This window comes from Xenopus tropicalis, chromosome 1, assembly GCF_000004195.4.
Source record: "Xenopus tropicalis strain Nigerian chromosome 1, UCB_Xtro_10.0, whole genome shotgun sequence".
Classification (NCBI taxonomy): domain Eukaryota; kingdom Metazoa; phylum Chordata; class Amphibia; order Anura; family Pipidae; genus Xenopus; species Xenopus tropicalis.
Window position 1 is genome coordinate 140,076,521 of NC_030677.2, and position 24,862 is coordinate 140,101,382.

The 24,862-nt window shown below is 38.9% G+C and overlaps 1 protein-coding gene across 1 annotated transcript; it reads left to right on the top strand.

Annotated features, from left to right (window-relative positions):
- The first annotated feature begins 1,137 nt into the window (after positions 1-1,137).
- On the top strand, positions 1,138-23,697 carry mmp14 (matrix metallopeptidase 14). Its single transcript, NM_001030388.1, is given in 10 exon segments — positions 1,138-1,465; positions 14,873-15,021; positions 17,909-18,031; positions 18,353-18,660; positions 19,399-19,566; positions 19,770-19,948; positions 20,120-20,258; positions 20,379-20,529; positions 20,882-20,997; positions 21,186-23,697. Coding segments are annotated over 10 exon segments (1,737 nt in total). The 5' UTR covers positions 1,138-1,384; the 3' UTR covers positions 21,509-23,697.
- Positions 23,698-24,862: the final 1,165 nt, after the last annotated feature.

The window sequence follows — 24,862 nt, forward strand, 5'->3', positions numbered from 1 at the left end:
ATTTTGGCTGGGGGTCAGGGGTCTAGGAGTAGCAGAACAACTTATATGTAAGGTTACTAGAGCCAGTGATTGGGTTAAATTGTACAACAGAATAAAATGGTATAACTGAAGGAACAAAAGCAATTAGCAAGATTGCTTTCTTTCTCTTCTGTTCTGGCCCTTGTCCTGTAAATTTTAGGGATCTGCTAAGCCTGTCCACACCTTTTGTGTCTCCCCACCCACAGCAGATCTGCTGATCAGAGTGGTTTCATATAACCGCCTTTGTCTACAAAGCACATTTTCAGCCTTTAGCCACAAAACTTAGTCCAGGCGTGTCAGTTTGGGGACCCCCTCCTTACCATGCCCTCCTGTGACCCCATTTAGATTCCTATTTTATGTTAGTTAACTCTTTTAGAGTCTCATGGAGATCTGAGTGCTGCTTAGCTGCCTCTGCTTCACCATACGTGCCTCAGAAAGCACTGAACTTCTTACGTGGTATAAGGGGTGAAATGGGCACTGCCACTGGTGCTGCCACTGTAGGAGTAAATGGGGTGAAGTGGCAGCGCCAGGTCATTTTATCCTGCATGTGGTAAAAGTTCAACCCAGAGGATAAAAGTGAAGTAAGGCCACTGAAAGGCACACAGAAAAGAGAATTCTATGGTGATAGTTTCTAAGCTAATTGCTGGGCAGTATTCTGATATTCTTTGGGCTGCATGCAATGCAACATTTGGTTTATATAGCACTTTATAAAAATAGAAAAAAGTATGTTGCAAGACAATCGTCAACAAAAGCGGCAACATTTTTCTCCACTTCAATTGTATTATTGTACTATACATTATAGAGAGCATATAAAATGTTATGCGTATTTTATTTTGTTGTGTTCAATGGATTTATCACGTGTAAAACATTGGCACAGACTTGTGTGGTTGTGAAACTATAGCTTTCAGCAGAATGCTGGGATGCTGGGAGTTAAATTTAAACAGCTGGAGAGTTTTCATTTGGACATCCCTGCTTTTAGCAAGCACTATTATTGTGTGCACCATGGGCCAAGAGAGGCGGGGAGAGTGGGGAGGGGGTATACAGTGTAGGTGTGGCCTACAGCTGCACATCAATGCCTTACCATTTCCAGCCCAAACCTAGAGACCACGTCTGCAGTCGAAGAGGGAGAGAAGGATAGTGAGGGGAACAGCGTAGTGGGGGCAGTAAGAGCAAGGATACAAGGAAAAAAAAAACTTGATATAACATGCACTGTGAATAACCTTTATAAATGACTCACTTTAAAAAGAGTTAACACATAGTTTGAGCTGTGAGGGGGGTTAAGGGGACTGAACAGAGATTAGTGGATAAGAAACCTATTCTTGCTCTGCAGACAACCACCCTTCAGAGGAGTTTTTACTCGCACAGGATGGAGCCTGTGAGAGCAGCCTGGATTTGCCTTTTTCTGTGCTCTGTATGCAGCTCTAGCTCCGCCAAATTCAGCCCAGAGGTGAGTGTACCACTGATAAATGGATCTTTTAGTGTACTATTTGTCTAATGTAACTTTCTGTAACCGTCTTCGCAGTATTTACTTTTCTAGACCCCCCCCTTTTTTTTCCTGGAGAAGCTGCTGTGGGCTCCCTCAGAATCTGAGGTCACACATGAATCCAGTTAGAGGCTGGAAATGAAATCTGGAAAGAATTCAATTGTGAGGGAGAGTTGGAAGGAACAAATGGAGAACAAGAATCAGACAGAAGGGAAAAAGTCCTGAAAAGCCAATAATTGAGATAGAAGGGGAAAACTAACTATGTGGGGCAGGGAATACAATCCAGATACTATTAAGCATAAAACACATAGAATCCCATTTGACTGTCAATGCAGTGTTGGGAGTTTTAGGTCAGTAACAGATAAAAGCCACCAGTTGTCTTTCCCTGAAATTAGGAATATGAAGGAGACAGTGGGCACTTTTTATCTATAGAAACAAAATCATATTTGTCTCTTTATTCAGGTATATTGATCACATATAAAATGACCCAACAAGGGTGACAGAAGGGGAAAATAATTGAGTTAGCAGATAACTGTAGGAGTAATCCGCAGAAGGAGGAAAATGAGGGAGGAGAGGTTTGAGGGAGGAGAGAAAAAGGGAGAGAGAGGCCACTCCAAGGATCTCCACTTCAACAGAAACCTTTTTCTTTCAGCTCAGTGTCCCAGGCAGCGGGGGAGATGAATTTAATAACAGGGTCAATCACTCTTTTCATTATAGATTTTGGAAATGGTGGGCTTTGTTCCCCACTACAGACCTTATATTATTTAATAGCTCGGAAAAAGTTCTCCACATAGGCACTATTTAGAAATGGATTTGTAAGGACTGTCTCATCAGAGTTCTGAATGTGACTTATAAGACTGATATAGTTACAGGTAAATATTACCTTTATCAAATGTAACTTTTTATGCTTATATTAAGTGAAATATCTTGGATCATTAAATTATTTTTGATTCATGTTTTTGCATTGTCACCATTTCCTCTCTCTGCAGTGAATGCCAGACTGACCCACCTTGTTTCACTGAGGCAAAATGTTAGAATGGTGCTGCTGACACTGCAGTGTGGGTAATAATGTTGTTGCTTAGTGTGGGCAGATGAACACTTCCATTTCCACTGGCTTCTTGGGAAGTCCTAGAAGTCACAAATTGCTTAGTCTGAGAATGTGGCTTGTAAGCCCATAGGCTTCAAAACATGTTATGCTGATTGGCACTTACAAATGTACTTAGTGGTTCCTTTGAGGGCACCACATTTTGGGTTTCTTTCTGAGAGTTTACAACAATTCTGGGAATATAACTATAGCAAATATTTGCTTTGGGGATGGTAAAGAGCACTAAATTAATTTCTGTACATCTAGTATCTGATGTGAATGGGATTGCCCTCAGCTTGTCTTTGTATGATCGCAGGCAATACACATAGGTCACTGGCATAACAGTACCAGAAGGTTGGGGAAAACACAACTTTTGTAAAGTTGTTAATGTTCACACAAATAAAGCTAAAAATGTAAACAATAGCCATCTATGGCTGCAACCATACAAGCGTCAGCTGAGACATTTGTTCATGCCTACTGCTGTGAGCATTCATCCAGCGTTTTCTGGAAAAATGCTGAATACTCAGTGTGAATTGACGCCCAGAGGCCAGTGCAGCAGTTTGGCTAGATAAGCCATTGTTTTTGGGCAGCTGTTGAATTCAGCCTTCCTGGAAATCATCAGTGATATATACATATAAGTGATTTGGCTCACAACAGTTTGCTTGAAGAACCTCTTTTCACATTGTTGTATCCACTACAAATCACACTACATGAAATGTAGACACACTGGGCCACTTAATCATCCATGTAGTCCTGGCTTCAGTGGGTCTTATCTTATATGAAACACTATATTTTCTTTCCAGAGCAGCCATGTACAACTTAATGCTGACATAGCCTGCTTACTTAGTAGGAGAAACAAAACTGACACTTAGGGGCACATTTAATAAACAATTTTGAGATAAATTCGTATTTTTTCTAAATTATAGAACATTTTGAGATGTACACGAAAATTTTGGTAAAATTCCACAAGTTTTTCGTGGTTTTCAGTAAATTCCATAGAAAAAAATCATATTTTTGCAAAGAATACAAACATTTCGCAAGTTAACGCTTTGGTTACACTTTCATCGGGACTATAATTTCGCCAGGTTTGATCTGTTGAGTCCTATGGAAGGCTTCAAAAGCCAGAGATGGAGGGCTTCAAAGCCAGAAATGTTTTTGTGGCGTTTACAAACTTTTTGGCCCAAATAATTTGGGACTTTTGGAAAAATATTGCAAAATTTTCGTAGAAATTATAAAAGCATTGTCGAGACATTTTAGAACTACAGAAATGATCGTGGTTACTTCAAATTTATACCATATCGACTTTCAAGGCCAGAAAAAAACGCATTTTAGTAAATGCACACAAGGCATTTTCTCTGGCTGTATATTATGCATTAACTGGCCAAAATGCATTCCATGATTGGCTAATGGCTGCCATGCCTGTCAGTGCATTCAGATCATGGACCAGAAGGGAGCAGATCAGATCAACAAGTGCCCCTAGCCTTAGGGCTCTGGTAGACAGGGAGCCTAGTCACCTGCAACAAATCTCCCTTGTTGCGGGTGACTAATCTCCCTGAAATACCATCCCACCAGCGAGTATGTAAATCGCTGGTGGGATGGCATACGCGGCACTGCAATCTCCCTGAAATCGTGGAAGTTTCCTCTCAAGGCAACTTCCGCAATTTCCCCGAAATTGCAGTGCCGTGTATGCCATTCCACCGGCGATTTACATTTTCGCCAATGGGATGTCATTTCGGGGACATTAGTCGCCCGCGACAAGGGAGATTTGTCGCGGGCGACTAGTCTCCCCGTCTGCCAGAGCCCTTAAGGTGAAGACTCACAGAGCTACTAGTAGCAGCTACTTGTCACGGCCACAGAAGTAGACAATGCTGGTGATTTACTGCTAATTGTCTCTATGTGTGTTTTAGCAGAGGCAATTCTCAGTATTGTCTATGGCAGGGTATTTTCTGATGTTTAGTAGCTTTGACAAGTAGCTGCTATTAGAGAGGCATGACTAGGGAGACTTTTGCCTGGAGCTGCTCTCTGTGCACAGCCAAATCTTGGTATGCCAATGAAAATGCAGGGCCAGAGGGTAGGATTCTGTGGAAAATGCATATTATTATTGTTATTATTATTAACATGTATTTATAAAATGGCAAAATATTATGCAGCACTGTAAAGTAAATGGGTGTGTACATTAAATATACAGAGTACATAAAAAATAACCTATATAAGAGGATAAAAAGGGCCCTGCTCAATAGAGCATACAATCCAAAAGATTATCATTTATTTATTTAGCTTATAGGAAATATGTGTCTGCCATTTCTGGGATATGACAAATGTAAAGGTTGTTGCTGTTTAAAGATAAAATTGGTAATATTATGGTTTGCAATACCATTTATCACCAAAAAATTGGTAATGGTATTGTATCACCAATTTTAAAGGAAAGGAATATGTTTCCATACATGGAACAGAACAGTAGCCTCATTCATTTTGCCTTTTTTTTAAATGTTTGTCTGCTCTGGGTTAATATAACAAAAATATATGTATGTATGTATAACTTTAAGTGCCATGTGGTATGAGACACAGTAGGAAGGAGGTCCCTGCCCCATAGACTTAAATGTGATTTTTGGCCCCTGTTCCTTTTGTTCAGAGTTGTATACTCACTCAGTATCAAGAGATTGTGCTTTTCCATTAGTCAGTAGCAGATGGTTCTGCCCTGAGCCAGGAGGGTCGAACTTTGGCTCTATTGCCTGATTAAAATTAAATTCTGTGCAATCAAAATTTATTCTTTAAGGTATTTTTACATGCAAAGAAAGGTAATTACAACATCTGTAGACAGCGATATTTTAAGACAGTAATAATAATAAATTTATGTTTGATTTGTCCCTTAAACCTCTACTTGTCTGCTAGGCTGGCTGACCATACCAACCAGGCATATGTTACACTCTATGATTGTGTTTGAAATCAAATGGTGTATCTCTTTAAAGAGAAGTGGATCCAATTTTTATCTGTGCAAAAAGAGACAGTTAAGTTGCATAAACTTATTGTTATGGGCCCACCTTTTAGAGCACTAATTGCTGGTCCCCAGGACTGTCTCTTATAGATTTGCCCAAGACATCAGGGCACTAAAAGTACAATCAACTAAGGAGTTATAAAATTTTTAGAACATATGCTAGGCCCCCTGCTGTTCACCTGACAAAAAGAAGTAGCATGTCTAACATATCTTCAATAAACAGGGAAACACCAAAAAAATTAAATTTACTCTAAGCCACAAGTGTTATTTTTCTGCTGAAAAAAATACTGTCCTAAATCAGCTTATTAAAAACCACATACTGTATCCATATAAAATATCTTTACTACTTCAAACTTGTTTAAATAAACATTGCAAAACACTATTTTACAGTAGAAAAATATGTAGTTTAGCTTTAGTCCATTCTAATGTAGCAAATTCCATTTGGAATGTTGGCTTGTGTGGCATCAACCTTTTAGTGCAAAGAATGGGTCAATTTTGTAGCGGAAACGCAAGTACGTATTGTCACCCCAAAATCCAATGGTCTCTGTGCTTACAGGCCAATAATGTACCTGTCAATTCACAGTGATTCCAGGGCAGAAGGAAGAGATTGCCTATTCTCTCCTGGCATTTAAATACTCACGTGAAGCAGTGTCTTTAGCGGGTGTGGCTATGGATTTGTTGCACCAGTGCTCTGCCCTTATGCTCATGCATTTTCTGAATCTTTAAACACTACCAGTAACATAGAAAACAGCTTTGTGTCCATGGCTAAATAGTGCAATACGAAGCTGCAGCAATCACCTGATAGAGCAAGACCTCAGTGATCCAAACTGCCTTGTAATAGTGTATTTTCTTTACTGGCATACAAAGAAATCATAGAGAGTGACAGACAGCAGGCTGAACGTTTTTAGATAGGTCGGGGTACTCTTGGTAACTCTAAATAACCCAATTCTATTAATAGTCTATAATTTATTCTTTATAATGCACAAGTCATGTCACTAAGCATTGATTATAATGATATCACAATGCAGTGTTTGTATAATGAATACTATGCCTCCTACTGTAATTTATAAAGATATAAATGGCACAGAATCAGCCTGCCAGTAAGCACACAAAGCAGATTTTGGCATGAAAGTGCTAAAGTGTTTATTTTAGTGCCAAAATCTGCTCTATTTGTGTACTCAGGGGCTGATTCTTTGTCTGTCAGCGCGCATACATTCAGAGAGTGGAAGGCAGCAAAGCAGCTTTTATATACGTAAGAACATGACCTGTCATTAGCCTTACTGATGACATCACTTAACACAGTTTATAAGGATATAATTTACAGGATATTCATGGCTTTTGTTTATTATATAGTGAATAATGTACCCCCTATTGTAAAATATAAGAATATTATAAGTCACCAATGAGTTCCATGACCATATAAAGGCAAGAGGCCGAAGGCCAAGTGGTTTTATACAGGTCATGGAACTCCGAGGTGACTTCTAATATCCTCATATTTTACAACAGGGGTTGCATTATAATACACAAAGTCCAGTGAGTCATGTGACAGCAATTATATCACTATACACCAGTTATAACTAATGACATTTCAAAGCACTATTTATAAGGATATAATTTAAATGATATTCATAGCTCGTGTGTATTAAAATCATCTATTTACAGGTTATGGTGTATTATATTGGCAGTTTAATCATTGTACACATATACACTGACAATACTGCACCTGATTTTGGAAACTGCATTCCTAGACTTTACCCTTTCAGATGAAAGGCAGTATTATTGATTTCCTTCCATGTAATCCCTGCCTCTGATAGAGATCTTTCTCCCATTATAGCTGTGTCCGGCGGTCATTTCCTGGTATATAATTTCTTTTTGTCTGGAGGAAGGGAAACTGGCTTTTCCATTGTGTCTGTTTAATTTATAAATGACCAATGTATATATTTATTATACTGCTTGGTGTACACAATTACTTAGCACATTGTTGCCTTTTTGCAAAGGTTACAAAATACATTTCGGTGTATAAGGTTTGTTTATTTATTATTTTCTATATATGTCTTATATACTTCAGATCTTTATTTTACTATTCTGTGTCTTCTGTCATGGCAAAGCTATAAATCATTTTGCGATTTACACCTTTACACCACGAGCAGCTTGATAAATGTGGTACAATATATTTTGTATATATTTCGTACAATATATTTTTCCCCCTCTTATTACTTAATTCCTATATCTAAATTTTAAAAAATCTCCCCTGCAATTGAAGAGTAGGGTATGCTTTTATTCCACTCTTCTACCTGTGCTTTTCACCCTATCCTGTTTCCCATTACTGGCAGTTTGTCTCTGAACTGCTTGCTACATAAATCAAAGTTTCCACCATCAACTGTGGAAGAATTAGACTACATCACTAACCCTGGCCAGATCCCACTGACATACACTGCTTCTTCTGTCGCTTTACTCTCATACCCTCTCAAACTGCCAGTGTTTTACAACCGGTTACCTTTCACTGCTGCCATCCTCCAAATATTCTTCATTTTGGTTCTGTTATGGGGGTATTTGCAGCTCTTTTGCATTTACTCCTTGTTTGTTCCCTAAGAGTAATAGCAGATTTGACGATGTAGTATTTTGTCACCTGAGCTTTTTTTTATTCCATGGAGGGCCAAAATGCCAGAAATTAACCACCTTTTAAAGTAAATGGGAATCCTCATTATGTGCCAAATTCTGAACCTGACACATAGCAGATTTTCCCATTGGCTTTAAATTCGGAGCAATTTCTAGCATTATGTATCTCTCCCATTTGGGCAAGAAAATGCTGGTAATCAGCCAGTGTTCTGTTATCTTTATACTGTTAGATATGGGTATAATGTTTTGTGTGAGTTATTTTTTTTAGAACAATTACTAGCTGTTGGAGCTATTCTGTTTTTGTCCAACAAAAAAGGTGGTGTATATCAGCTGACAAACTATTCATATTAGTTTTTCTCTGCAATAACATTTGAGTTAAACATCTCTCACCCTTCTTTGGAATGCGTAGAACATGCCTGTACTGAGAAATATATTTCTGTAAGTGATTATGTATTCCTTTTAATACACACAATGTTTTTTCCATTACAAAAGAGTTGATTTGAAAATATGTTCCATTTTGCATTTTAGTGCCTGGTCCCGTCCCACTGTTTCCTCTTGCTTCATCTTTACCTGTAATTAGCCTCCTCCCACTACACACCGCCCATCTCTTCTCTGCCTGTGGCTTCATATAAAACTGTAATTAAATGTATTGTTGCAAGATGACAGATATGGTTTATTATTACTATAAGAGTCCTAGTATGTGGCATGTGATTGGTTAAAATCAGATCGCTTTGAAGACAAGGGTTTGTGGCTGTGTATATTTTCTAGATAGAGGAAGTTAAGATTTGAGTCACATTGGAAACATTAGTTGCCTGATTTGAACTTTCCTCTGTGAGCAGAGAACAGGCCAGCACTAATGTCCCAAATCTAGAGAAAACTAACTATTGTTATGGTGATAATGATCCACTCGGCATTTTTTCAATATTAGGGTTTAAGGCAGTGGTTCCCAAACTGTGGGGCTTGCATAAGGGAAGTGGCAGGTAGGGCTGATATCGAAGGCCATTTAGGGTGAGATCTGGGCAGAATGGACATTTGATCTTGATACACCTGAAATTTCAACTTGAAGGTCAGAGTAAGCTTTGGGGAAAATATATAGATATTCTTAAAACTATGGCTGAATGACTGATACTATTAATTTTTGTACATCAATATATTTGTACTCATTTCATGACTTAAGGGAGACCCTGTCCAAAGGTTGGATGTATAATGAGGGCTTAAACAACCACTGGCATAGGATAATAAAACTCAGGGTTATTTTAGACTTTAATAGCCTGTGTAGAATGAAATATGTTATACAAGTGTTTGTGTTAGGTGATAGTAACCTGGAAAAGCATAGTGATATATTTCTATCTGTGGCACAATGTTTTGGCTGAAAGTAAACAGTGATCCAGGTGCCATTTACGTTTGAAACAAAATCACGGACTGGGTCATTACTACCCTAATGTCATGGGGGTTATTTGGTATCACTGCAGATCAGAGATTGTAGTATAATAAAATACTAGATGCAAGGTCAGTCGCACGTAGGTAACCTAAAGTAAGGTTTTCTATGTGAAGTCTGGTCTTATCTCACACAAAGGAAAAAAGTATATAGTGTTTACATGGTTAAATTAAAACATAATTTTCATAGATTTTGATTCTCCCTGTCAGCTGTGTGGGCAGATAATACAAATAAAGTGGTGTAAAGATAATCTCTGCCTCTGTACACTCAGCAGCCACAGGCCTGATCTTGCAGATTGTTTTTTTCCAAGAAAAGGCAGGGTTAACAGGGTGGGGGCTGGATTCTTGAGAGGGGGCAGGGGAAAAGAAATAAGGGAGAGGATCCCTACCATGATTTAGTTTAGTACAAGGATAAGCATTGCTTTTCGCTCAGTATATGGATATTTGCATGTCCCTTATCTGTCACCTTTGTTGTACATGTTGTTATCTACAGAAGTTATGAGATTCTAGATTGGCTATTCTGGCTACTACTACACATATGCAGCATTACTGTGAATTGTAGCTGTGTGAACGCTGCAGTATATTTACTGATGTCATAATCATTTTAGTATAAAATATAATTTAGTATATCCAATAATCTATATCTAATAGTGTAATTAATCATGTAACACCAGAACTACAATATTTCAAGGATATAAGTATATAATACACATAAGCTATAATTATCCTGTAAAAATGGTGCTTAGTGATGTCATGAGTTATAATTGGACCTTAGTGATGTAATATGTTTCACATGACTCATGATATTTTTCAACTAAAATAAATTATGCACCCCCTGTTGTAAAATATGAGTTCTATGACCTGGATAAAAGCACTCAACCTTCGACCTTGTGCCTTTATATGGTCACAGAACACTTTGGTGACTTATAATATCCTTATATTTTACAGTAGGAGATACATTATTCCCTGTATAAACAGCACTCTATCTTTCAGATTAAAAAAAGGCTTTTTACAGTCTTGCTTGTGCCTTTGACTAAAATACAATTTTATTTAAATTAGAATATTTCTGGACTGCTGTCCATAAACTTGTTATGGAAAAATACATGGTGCTATTCTTTATCAGTGAGGAACAATAGCTTTCCTTTGTCAAAGTCCAAGTCCAACTAGTTTTTCTCAGAGTTGTACATTAGGAGGCCATGTGCAGCTTCCCCTTTTGCTTATAAAGAAGTGAGAAAACCTCATTCCTCATTTCTGTCTGTTTTTATCGGGTAGAACAATTGGAGAACTAGAACAACCACACTAGTGATGTCATTGTTACTTTGCCCAAATTCCTCCTCCATTTATTCAAAGAAGAAACGTGTCATATGTTGTGAGCATGGGGCTCTGATTGGGGTTGAGGGACCATGACCCCACTTAAAGATATAGCTAGTTTGAGAGCTGGAATGTATGTTGGGGTAACTTATAACTTTGCATGGCCAAGCAGGCCCAGGAGTGTGAGTAGCATTAGTACCTTGGAAGTATCCACCAGCCTAGGGGCCCAAGAGTAAAAGACTTATTGGAGAGGTGATACCTGGAGGGAGTTTTCTTAAGGGGGTGCCTTGTAAAATCTAAAAAATAATAACTACAATAAACCCCTTAAAACTCGATTAAGGTTTACACTAATAAAATATCAAATTGGCTTTATTAATTTTATATGTTACATTGTACCATTAGAAATATCAGTTTTGTTGGTTTGCGCTGGGTTATGAATAAAAAGGTGCTGAAATCAGTGTTCTTGGCAATAGTCAAATCAGCATGTTTTCCGTATTTATTTTTCTAACAACAAAACCCATATGCTTTTTATCAGGCTGCTAACCACATGACTTGCATAGTATACCATCAAAGAAGGAGGACTATAATTTAAAAAAATGTAAAAAAAAAAAACAGTTGGCGGTCTTAAACCTTACTGAGTTGTTTGTTCAGTTGTGCTGGTTATGACTCAGAATTCATTACCTGGTAAAATTACACGTATGCTTGAAATAATGGGATACAAAGCAGGAAAACATTTTACATTTCTAAATATTTAATCTAAGGGCAAAGAGTAACTAGCCCTCAAAATTCCCTAAAACATGTACTCATTGTCTTCTTATTTATTAGGGAAATATTTGCATATTCAGCATTGAGTTGAATAGATGTTTTCCATGACCAGTAAACATATTCCACATAAGATTCAGGAGATACTTAGCTATAGGGGTCCACCAGCTCAGCTGCTTTTCCAAGTTAGTGCATAGACTGTAAGCCCAAAAGTACATGGCGATATGTGCCACAAAACATTGCGCTGCATTCACCAATTTTTGGACTAAAAATGGATGGACCATACTGTAGAAAGCTAAAGCTAGGTGTGTTTCACTAGGGGCTATATCTCATGTCATAAGGCTGCTGGCCATAGGAAATGGCAGTGCAGCCCTCTACCTTAAGATCCGCTCATTTGCCGAGGTCGCCAAACAAACGAATCTTCTCCCGATATGCTCACCTAAGGTGGGCATTGGACCTAAAGGACTTGAATTGGTAGCTTAAATCTGCCTGTGTATGGCCACCTTTAGAAATGATATATAGAAACAAGGTTATTTGGGGACTTTCAATGAAAATACTACTTTTTGTTGTCAATTATACTCACTTTAATGTCATTTTGACATCACATACACAAGTGGTCTCTTGTATCACTTCTAATATAGCATTTGACTGAACAGCCAATCAGAAAGGTCAAATGACAGTGTCTATAGGCCACAGATCAGCATTTGTGTAATATGTACATTTTAGGCCTATAGCTTACCAATTTTGACTTAACAGGTACTTTTTAGAGAGAACTGCCAAGCAGGCCTTGCCAAGCAGTTTGTGGATTCTGACAAAACCAAAGGGGCTGCTGTAAGATGCCATAGATACTGTTGGGCTGGTGGGGGCTGTTTGGGCCTGCATTAACTTTAAATGCCAGGGCCTATTTTGAATCCCAGTCCAGACCTGCTGCCATGGTCAAAATGCCCAACCCAGTCAACAGACACTTACTATCATGTGAATGGCAAATGCAATGGCCTATAGCACTGTCAAGCAATGATCACTGTTGAATGCCAATTTTTTTTTTATGGGTGGTCTTGAGAACAACAATGGTCAAAACACAGGTAGTGCCATAGACCTTAAAATTATGCCGTGATCTTTATCCCTTGGGTCTGGTGTCCTATGGTGGGGTTCCTTTCTAATGGGTGACAAACCTCATTTTCTCTTCAGCTCTGCTCTGTGCAGATGATGTGGTGGGCTGCAAGCTATAACATATTAAAATCAGAGAAAATCAGGCTGCAAGCTATAATGTATTAAAATAAGAATGACTATGATTTGGGATATTTCCAATACACAATATGAGGAACTTCAGACAAATTTAATTTTATTACAATTCTATAAATCATTCTACTACCAGTATTTTTTACTGATACATCACAATGTTCTGTTCTCAAAAGTGGGGGGTAATATTAACTAAAGGGGGGCTCCCAAAGCAGAACAGCCTCAACACCACTGAAGAGGGACCATGTGATCTTTTTCCTCTCATTTTAGATTCTGCCATCATATTATGAATGCTGGAAAAACTGTGGAGTGTATCTCTTCTCTCTGCCTGTTGTCTTCTTACTTTTTTTTTTACCAGACCCTCCCCCCCACCAATTCCCTAGTCCACTATAGCTGTGTGTTTATTTCCTGTAACATTAAACCCCTTCCCATTTTCTGCAATCTCTGCATGCCTCCCCCTCCTACGCTCAAACTTTGAAGTTCTGTCCATTCACTGTAGCCTCTAGGCATTAACATCCATTAGTGTCCAACACATATAGATAGTCAGCCACCCATCCCCCAGGTTTGCTTGAGGTAATAATAAGAATGGAATGGTGATTCAGTACAACAGGGGAGCAGAGAAACGAACCTGGTTAGGGTGAGAAAGGCTAAAAGGAGCCAAAGAGCCCTTTACAAGACTTACATTGTAAAGCCTTCTGAAAAGAGAACCTATTCACATGCTATACACATAGAACTGATTAAAAACCAAAAATAAGAGGTTTTAAGTCTCACATAAAAAATGATGGGTAAATCGCTCCTTAATGTCCCTGTGGCCTGGGCATCCAGAACCGCTAGTTGAATAGCACAAATACAGCCTAATACTTCAGAGACGTCGATCCAAACTTGATAACTAACCTTGTTAGATCTCATTAATGCGAAATATTGAAACGGCTTCCAAGGCACAGGATTTGGAAAGCAGGGAAGCAGAGAAACCAACCCTCTACCACTGAAACAGGCTAATGGCATTTTGAGCAATAATGTGCTCAGGTCATCAGGAAATCAACTTACCCACACTTCATTGTTACTGACGTATATTTCTATTGGCAGGGCCACGCCTAGGGCAGCAGCTTTAGGTTGAGCAGCTTTGTGTTTTTCCTTATATAAATCTATGACATTGCACATACAGTATTTTGTATAGATATTTGAACAAGAAGTCTATTTCTAGTTCACTGCTTGCAAATCTATTTAAGTCATTCTAAAACCCGAGTCCCTAAAACCAATTAGTATTTGAAAAGCTTTGGTTTACTTTTATACCATCATTTATTTGTTACTCCACAAGCAGATAGTCAAGGACAAAAACAGGACTTTGAACCCAAGGTGCATATTTTTTTTTACCACAAAACAAATGTCTAATAATTTGTCTATGTTTATTTGTATGTAGCAATATTTTCATTTCTACTTTTGTGACATTGCATCACTTCCTTCTCATATTTTGTCTTATCTACCAAGAAAGAATATTGAAGTACTCCACATTTTAAAGTGCAACTATGTGTGTTATAAGAAAGCAGCTGCTATATAGGAGAAAAGGGATGGCCTGTGACTCACAGGATAAATATGAATAAGCAGAGATATAGGGGGATTAAGAAAATGTGACTTCAAATGTCTTTTTCCACAAATAACTGAAATAATGGTATAAATAATGATGCTCTTCCTAATCAACAAATTAACTTTCTGCAGTCTGCAGGGCATGCTTGCAAATGTAGCATGAGTGCCACAGGTTGCCCAATATTGCATTTGTATTTTCCTTATCTTAATATTTCAGAAACCTTCTTACCTTTTGTAAGGCTTTTTTCCCAGCTGTATATTCATTTTCCTGTTATATACCTCTTCATTAGTACATTCTAAAATGAGCTGCAGTATATAAGCCATGTGTTTATTTCCCCAGGCCTGGCTTCAGCAGTATGGATATCTGCCCCCTGGAGATTTGCGGACACACACCTTGCGCTCCCCACAGTCCATGAATGCTGCAATATCTGCCATGCAAAAATTCTATGGATTAAAAGTGACAGGATCATTCGACAGTGAAACCGAGAGGTATGTGTGTGTTTGACCAATATATCATTAAAGGATGGGGCACATTCACTGGTTGAAGGGGAGTATTAGAAAGGCCCACGGGAAGTCATTCCAAACATAGTAGGATGGCGCACTATGTGCAGCTTCAGTTTTTCCATTCCACACAAGTTGCTTCACTACTTACTGGCTACTCTTAGCCAGTGTGTGCACAATTGGCATAATTTCCAGTGCAATGAGGAGCAAGGCATTATGTCAGTTGTTTGTGTAGGTGCAATATGCTAAGACAACTCTTTAGAAGTAAAACCTTCTAAAGGCAAGTGCCAGAGCTCCTTTGTGTTGGTGCCATGTACTATGCTCTTTTAGTGGTGGTAGGCACAAGTTGCAAGAGGTTTTTTAAAAGAATAAAAAATTAAGTACAATATTGCCCTTTGTACTTTCATTCATAAATGAATCAATTTAACCTTCAATGTTTCCACCGCTGGGGTAATCTGGGGTAATCCATCTGTAGCACTCAGGAGTGAGTTTTTACCACTGCACATACTGATCTGGCTGTAACATAGCTGCACACATAGTGGAGGCAGGCACTGCACAGTGATAACGCATAAAACATGTTACTTCCTATGTACACTAAGTGGACAAGGTGCAGTGTGCAGCGTCACAAGGTAGAGGGAACACCTGTGTGCCCACCCCATCTCATGAATACAGTGCTTCCAAAAACAGGCAGTGATGTATGCTTTGGGTGGCTGAAGGTCAGGTGTGCATTTTTGCTCTGCATTTTTTAAAATTAAGATGGCAGTGTGCAAAGTGCCCTCATTTTGGGCCATATTTGCATGCATTCTAATTGCCTTCGTCTCTCAAGCAGCTCTACAATGTCTGTTTTGTGTCCTATGCCAATGATCAAAGGATTACTAAACTTAGTTAAAAGTAAAGCTATATGTAACATAACGGAATTTTGTTACAAACACTGTTTGTAGGATTCTGGTGAAATTGGATTAAGGAAGAAAAAAGGCCTATATTTCCTGATATTGGATAGGTTTTCTAGTAAGGGTTATATGAGTACAGGTATGGGATCCCTTATCTGGAAACCCGTTATCCATAGACTCCATTATAAGCAAATAATTTCAATTTTATAAAGTTATGGAGATCCAAATTACAGAAAGATCCCAAGCATTCTGGATAATAGGTCCCATACCTGTATTAAGGGTTATAACATACATCAGTTTGTATATTTTAATTATTTCTTTACTTACTAGCATAACCATGAATCCATAAATGGATTTACTGTGTGTGAATATAATGGGCTTTTTGCAGACACGTAAATCTTGGGACATAGCCATAAATAATAAACATTACCTTCTTTACATTATTAAGTAAGAAAAACTGAACCATGAATTTGTGATTTCTCATAAAGGTTACATATCCCAACCATCTTTTTTTCCCCCCCCCAAAAAATGGTTGAATATATTGTTGTCGTGATAATTGGAAAAATACATTTTTACTTGTCCCTGAAAGCAAGGTTTAGTGTTTAGTAAATGTAAAAATATAGCTTCCATTTTGAAAAGATATAATAATCTTTATAAAAGAAAATGGCAACCTTACTATTGTTCTGATCATTTAGGCAAACAGCCTAAATGATTGGAATTGCAGGAAGATAAGTAGAACTGCAGCTCCTCTTCACTCCCTAATCTACTGACGGACTATGCAGAGACAGGCCAAGCTGGGCCTGTCTCTGCATAGGCCAAGATTCGGCAGCTTGTCTGCCTGTGTAGGGGCAGAAACGAGGGGCCTGGGCGAACGATATCTGGCCTGAAATTGGCCAGATCTTGATCGGCCAGGTTAGAAAATTCCGTCGGATCGGGGACCGCATCGGCTCCTTGCCACCAGTATAATTTGATCGTAGGTGGGGATATCGGGTGCAGATCCGCTCGCTTGGCAATCTCGCCAAGCGAGCGGATCTCAGCGTGTATGGGGACCTTTAGAGCACATGCAGTTAGCACTTTTGTCTTTGCCTATTCAGAATCTAAGCACAGTGTTGACTAGGGAGACAATACTCTTCTGTTTGAAGGTTCTAAATGATGTGCAACAGGGGCATTGCCGCTCCTGACAGCTTGCCATTTTTACTTCGCCTCTTGGCAGGAGTGCCCTGATATGCAAGGTAGGGATGTGCCAGGGAATTCCCACGTCTCGCACGTGTGGCAGCTCAAGTTTTCAGCCCTTCCAGGCACAGGCATTGTATATGGGGAGAGGTGCAATTCTTTGCACTCCATTATGGGAGGAAAAAAAATTAGCCCTATAGTGCAGGAGACACAGTTGAGGGTGGTGATTGTGAATTGTTTGCCAAAAAAAAAATATATATATATATATTTGCCATGTTACTAAAAAATTTTAGGAAGGCAATTAAAATAAACTTCATTTGCATAAATTAGATGTGTAATTAAATGTAATTTTTTGACAACTATGGATATATATATATATATATATATTTAAAAGTTTCCAGCAATGTTTTTAGGTGCACAAAAAAATAATTACTTAGGAAACAGAAAGTGGATGATAATATGTCTTTAAATAGGTGACTGTTCCTTTAATCTCTGACCATCTGTTTTACATCTTATCTTTTGTGTGTTGGATTCCTAATGTGCATTATGTCTGTCTTTGTCACAAGACCAAGAAAGACAACATTAAGTATTGGTTTTACAATGTCTGCATATAGAAGTACATTAGCAGATGTTGGCTGGGAGAAACAAAATTCCTGAATGACAAAATAAAGACTTCTTTACATTAAATCTAAGAATTCTTGTGGCAGGAAAACCACTGACTGTGACATTAGACTAAGTGCTCAGTTTTTTGGAGATAAAGATTATTTCTACATATGAATAAGTATAACTGACCTTTTTTTGTTTCTCTGAAGAGCAATGAAGAGGCCTCGATGTGGAGTCCCTGACAAATTCGGTGCTGAAATAAAGGCAAATGTGAGACGGAAGAGATATGCCATCCAGGGTTTAAAGTGGCAGCACAAGGACATCACATTTTGGTGTGTGACACAAATCAAGACTAACATATAGGGGCATGTTTATCATAGAGGGAAACTAGAAGTTGCCATAGTCAGCCAGATGCAATTCTGCTGCTATTTATTCACTTGTATTGGATTTTTATGTATATTTATGAAAGGGTGATCATTCATCTTTAACCATTCATAAATATGTCCCTAAAAATCCAGTGCAAAAGATGGGAGGAATTCCACTAGGGCAGACTGGGCAGCACTATTTTCCCTTATTGGTAAATATGCCCCCATAGTTTTACTGTTACACAGCAATTTTATGTGTGTATTTATTTGTATATTTGTTTACCCCAGCATACAGAATTACACTCCCAAAATTGGCGAGTATTCTACTTATGAGGCAATTCGGAGAGCCTTTAAAGTTTGGGAGAGCGTGACACCACTGCGTTTCCGGGAGGTTCGATATGTGGATATCAAAGATGGATACACTAAACATGCTGATATCATGCTTTTTTTTGCTGAGGGTTTCCATGGAGACAGCACTCCATTTGATGGAGAGGGTGGCTTTTTGGCACATGCATATTTCCCTGGGCCAGGCATTGGAGGCGATACACACTTTGACTCTGCAGAACCTTGGACAGCCAGGAATGATGATCTGGATGGTAAGGCAAAAACCAACTCTTAGTTTCCTTACAGTGTGCATTGCATTTTCTTTTGGAATAAAAGTTCATTTCATTTGTTGACATTATCTAGCAATACAAGTGACAAAAAACGTACTGATCATAACAACTCTTGGGATTAATATATTTTATTATTTTTATATTATTATTGTATTTTTGGCTACCGGTACCTTTTAGTGTTTCGTATTTTATGGCACAGACTATCAAGAAGTTTTAAACCTTAAAAGCATCAATGGTGACCCTGTCATCTGGCTCCCAGGCAGGTGGTGATTTTTGGGGCATCTTGATGCTGGGTTTTATTTCCCTGAAAAGTCTGTTGGGCAAAATGTCTGAGAATTTGAGTGTTATTAGCCCATTCTGGGCCAAAGACAGTGTCATTGTATTGTCCGGACACTCGGTTTAAGCCAAAAGTAAGCCTCTTCTTGCCGCTAGTTTTGCTTTGCCTCTTTACAAACCATAGCTAGTAGTGTGAGCTACCCATTTATCTAACAATTGTAAAGGTTCCACTGCAGCATTCAAAGTTTCCCTTCAGCAGAATTCAGTGGATGTAACCATTCCACCAGTTTATGTAAATTTTGATATATAATAGTAGTGTATCATATGTCATTCCAAAAATGCCCCGCCAAAGGTCAATTTTATTGACCTTCTACATAAACAAAATCTCATATTAAGAGAACTAATAACCCTCAGAGATTATGTAACTGAGTCTGTTTTTCTTAGGTAATGATCTGTTTCTGGTGGCTGTACATGAACTTGGTCATGCTCTCGGTTTGGAACATTCAAATGATCCTTCAGCAATTATGGCTCCATTTTATCAGTGGATGGACACACAGAATTTTCAGCTACCAGATGATGACCGCAGAGGAATCCAGCAGCTCTATGGACCCAGTAAGTGATAGATATAACTCTGCTAAACAGACAACTCCTAGAGAAGTAAAGCTAAAGAAGCATGTTGGTATGACAAAATTAATAGGAAATAGTTGTTGTAGTTGTAGTTGTGATGACCACATAATAAAGGTAAAAAGAAAGTAAACAAAAATTATACTTAGGGATAAATGAATTGTATTACTATTACTTTTCTTCATCCATAGATCACGGAGAAGGTCTTCCAACTCGTGCACCTCGTCCCACACGAGCTCCACGACCCACACAAACCCAGAGACCAGATGATACCCCACACGATCCCAACCCACCCACTTATGGACCTGACATCTGTCAGGGCAACTTTGACACAATTGCTATGTTAAGGGGAGAGATGTTTGTTTTCAAGGTTAGCACACAAACTGAATGGATAGAAGGAAATTGTTTCTTTATTTTACTATAGTTTTAACAACCTTCCTTCATATTCTACCCTCTTCCTTTATACTTATACTTATTCTTTTTTTTCCCTTCTCCTTTTCTTTCTCAAAATTTTCCTAACGCTCTTTTTACCTTGCAATAGGAACGCTGGTTCTGGCGTGTTCGTCATAAACGTGTAATGGATGGATACCCCATGCCCATTGGGCAATTCTGGCGAGGTCTCCCTAGCTCCATTAATTCAGCTTATGAACGAAAGGATGGCAAATTTGTATTTTTCAAAGGTAGTGAGCATATATATAAAGCATATTAGCCAATAGGCTATGCAACCCTAATAAGTTCCTAAATTAACTGAGCTTCCCAGTTTATAATCTGCTTTCCTTACTTTTTTCTTGTTTGTTCAGGGGATAAGCACTGGGTGTTTGATGAAGCTATTTTAGAGCCAGGCTATCCCAAAACCCTGAAGGAGCTGGGCCGAGGACTTCCTAGCGACAGGATTGATGCTGCCCTCTATTGGATGCCAAATGGAAAGACCTACTTCTTCAGGGGGACCAAGTAAGTGGCGCATAGGGGTGTACCCCAAAAGAGTTTGGTCTAGAGGGTTGACACCCTCAGTTAAGGATATAAGGAATTTGAAGAGCACAACAGGTGCAATGCAAGTGGAGCTTAACCCCTGCATGTGTCATGCCTGATGAAGGGGCCCACCACCGAAACGTTGCTTCACTTTTAATTAAACACACAGGGGTTAAGCCCTGCTTGCATTGCCCCTGTTGTTCTGCCCAAATTCTTTATATGCATAGGGATGTAAGACAAAGGTGTCGATTGTGTACAAGTTAAGATACAGTTTTAAGGGGAGATGTTCTTTCTAGGAAAAAAGTTTTCATCCTCAAAGTCTTGTTTTATCCAGGTACTACCGGTTTAATGAGGAGATGAGAGCAGTGGATCCAGATTACCCCAAGCCTGTCAATGTGTGGGAAGGCATCCCAGACTCTATCAAAGGAGCATTCATGGGCAGTGATGGAGGTAAACACTTAACTCTGAAGACATAGTCTGTCTGATTCATTGACAGTAATAAAATAAATTCATCTACCTAGCTCAATTGATCCATTGATTATGTCTCATAATGCTATTCCTACTTAATTCTTTCTTCCAGTTCCTCTTTTAGCAATATTACCACATTAATACATTGGTTTTTTTTCTCTTCCCTCCAGCCTTCACTTACTTTTACAAAGGTAACAAGTATTGGAAGTTTAACAACCAGCTGCTAAAGACAGAGTCTGGCTACCCTAAATCTGTTTTGGTCGACTGGATGGGCTGCAGTACTGCCCGACAGCCTGATGATGATGTTGACAGGGAGGTGGTTATTATTGAAGTGGACGAGGCAAGTGGGGGAGTGAGTGCTGCAGCTATTGTAGTTCCTGTCCTTCTCCTGCTTTGTGTTCTTGCCCTTGGACTGGCTGTCGTGCTCTTCAGGCAATGTGGAACACCGAAGAGGCTCCTATATTGGCAGCGGTCCCTTCTGGATAAAGTGTGAACACCTACACCAAGAAATTTGCACCCTCCCCCTGAATTACTGCCTCTCCAGCCCTCCTCTGTCTGCCTCACACAAATAATACAGGGAGCAGTATCAGCTTCCAGGAAAGAGAGGAGTTCTAATGCAATTTGCACCATTTTTGCCTTACTATTTTTTTGTGGCACGTGTCGTGTTTAACCCCTTCACTGCCAGACCGGGGCCACGATGTTTGAACGAGTACAGATTATGATATATGATTGGTCACTGGGGCCTGTTGGCTCAAACAACAGCAAGTTACAAAGGTCATGACAGAGAGGCACATGAACTTGAGATTCAAAAGATCTAAAACTGTTAAGTTTTTGAAATTCAAAATAAATATGGGCCTTCTTTCTAGTCCTTCCCACAACCACCCAACATTTTAACACCAGCCAAGAGTAAAGAACCCTGTTTCTAGCTGGGTATGAATGTGCTGGTCAGAAGAATTTTTTTTTGTCCAGGAATATGGAGGTGTACACTCAGGAACATACATTTTGAACAGCAGGGAATTATATGACACAGTATTATGAAAATCTAGAAGGAGGTCCGTGCCATGCTGGTGAGATACTAAAGGCAGGATATGAATAGCATAACTACTGGAGAGCACACTAAACTGGGTATTACGCACAAGTCTTGTTTACGAGGCTTCTATATAGGCCAAAGAGATCTGTCAGTTTTATGGAAAAGTTGTACTTCATGTAGAAGTGTCTTTAGGGGAAGATATGCAAAACTTGCTAAAATATAAAAGTATTCTCCACAGTACATCTGCAGTGTAGCATATACATTAATAGCACTGGTGCCTAAAAACAAAAGACAAAGCAGTTTATTTTAATTGTCCAAGCTTGCAACACAAGGGATTTGTTTCTTTACATTATGAGCTTCTCAGTCTTTTCTCCCTCTGAGTATTGCTGTAATTCAGTGGTGGCAGTACTTTGGTGGATAGTATGTTGAATTGTGATCCCTTCATATTCCTGGACATTCTGTCTTTACTATATGTGTACCCTAAAAAAAATACCGCCCATCCCCATTTAAGTAATAATTTGGTGGTAACTAAAATCATAAGAAAATTTAGTAATGGAATTGTTCTGTAAGGTGTGACATGGGGATTGATGAGGAGTTAGATTTTTTTTTTTCTTTTTTTTTTTTGCGGAGCAGGAATCTGTGTATAGAAGCAAGGGGGACAAGTCCAAGATAAGCATTGCCCAATTCCTATAGTGCCTTGTTAGGTGTCCCTCAGCCACCCATTTTCTTCTATGACGCCTCCTCTATGCCCTCCACCTATTTAGTGATGACTCTGGAGGAGAAAGGGTTAATGTGCATCTCCCTGGTACCTACAGATCATTGCTGGGGGTTGGACACTGCTCTGTAGATACTTTGGAGGGAATTAGTTATTTTCCGTTTTATACAATCTGGCAGCAAAGGGGTTATTCACTGCTCGTTGGGTCTAGCAGGAAGGCATTACATCATGCTTTGCCAGGGAAAGTGCCCATTCCAGTGGTAAGTCTAAGAAAAGATTCACCATTTCTGTTATTCACTGCTATGGGTGTCTGTGGAAGGAAAGGGGTGAAGAAGGGCAAATCACATGGTACGGTTAAGGGGGTGGGATCACATTCGCTTCTTTCCCTTCTCTTATTCTTTGGTTTATATTTTTATTATTATAATTAATATTATTTGGTAATGAGGCTTCGTGCATGCACACAGCCCCTGCAGGTCAGGTGGCTTTGTGTTTTACACCTGTCTACTGCAAGAGGGGTCTATGGAGCAACTCAGGTCTTGGTATAAAGAGCAGCGCTCTGCTTGGCCCTTCTGCAGTGAATGGGTGACTTCTTTTCCCCTACCCTTAACAGCCACACTGAGGCCAGTGCTTGCACATTGATTGGGGGAGTTGCAGTTTGCCCCTGCTAACCTCCAACCCCAACCCCCAAGTGCATTATAACATCTATAAGAACACGGATACAAACATAGACTCTAAAAGGGCAAACTAACTACAGCATTCCCTCGAATTAATGTATTTGGGTATCCAGGGGCCCCGTTGTTGGGTTAATTAAAGCTTGTCAAATGGATGAATTTCAGTTTTTTTAATTGTTTTTATGTGTCCTTTTTTTATCTAAAGAAAGCTATTTGTAATGTCCAAAAACATTTGTAACATTAGATCTATAAAATGCCAAAATGTGCCACTAGTGTGTGTTTATTACTGATAAATGTGGTGTGTTATTAATGCTTTCATACAAACAGTGTGGGCAAATGCCTCTGGTTATAAGAAAAGTGGTGTAACTAAAGGTCCAAAGGTGACACAAACATTGGTCTGTCCTTTGCTTCATCTTGCCAACCTCAAATACCTCTGATTCACTTACAATTATCTATCATTATCACACTTGTGAACCAACCCTCTTCGTGTTAAACTGTATTTTGGCCACTTCTCACTGCAGTCTTCTTTCAACTGTACAGCAATTGATGATTTTACCCATTGGGCTACCGTATGTCAAGGTTCTTGGTTCAGTGACAACCCCACAGCCCTATAATCATACCCCTATTTAAACCCCAGCTAGTATGTAACAGCAATTCACTGCTATATGGGTGTACAGGGTGATTGTTTATTTTTTGTTTGTTCTTAACAGAGGTGTGATGCACCTATGCTGAGGATATAACCAAAGAAACACTTTTGGGTTAGAGTATTAAACACCAGCCTCATGTTAAGGGGCCCTCATTTGTTCATTTTTGAGTATAACAATTCTACAATTTATAAATTAGGGACTTATATTAAATCCCAAGTATAGTATGGGACTTTGTAGCACTGATTGTGCCACAACAAAATAATCTGCTAAAGTGCTGGCTCCCCATTAGCAGCACAGACACATGAAGGCCCCCTGTAGGGCAAATAATATAACATATAAATGATATAGTACAGAGGCTAGAAGAAATTTAGGATACCTCTGATGATGGGATAAGACCTTACTGACTATTTCTAATGACTGGTATGTGCATTCAGATTTTCCTTTGTGCAACTTTTCTAAGTACATTGTGCAGCCTCTACACAGTATGGTTCCAAACAATAACTCATTTTTTTTATTTTTTTTCATAAATGACCTCCGATCAGTTTTAAATGAATGTGTTGTGTGTATAATATATATTCCACAAAAAGACCAGCAACACTGGGTTTTTTTAGTGAAAAATCAATTGTGTATTTAGTAGGAACTTACAGCCAACGTTATGTTTTGGTCCCAGTTGGGACCTTTCTAACGTTGGTTTTACATGGATTCTATGTTTTTTACCAAGCACCTGAGCAGAGTTTTTTGAAGCAGAGTGCTACCCTATTATATATCTCATTATATTGTGCAC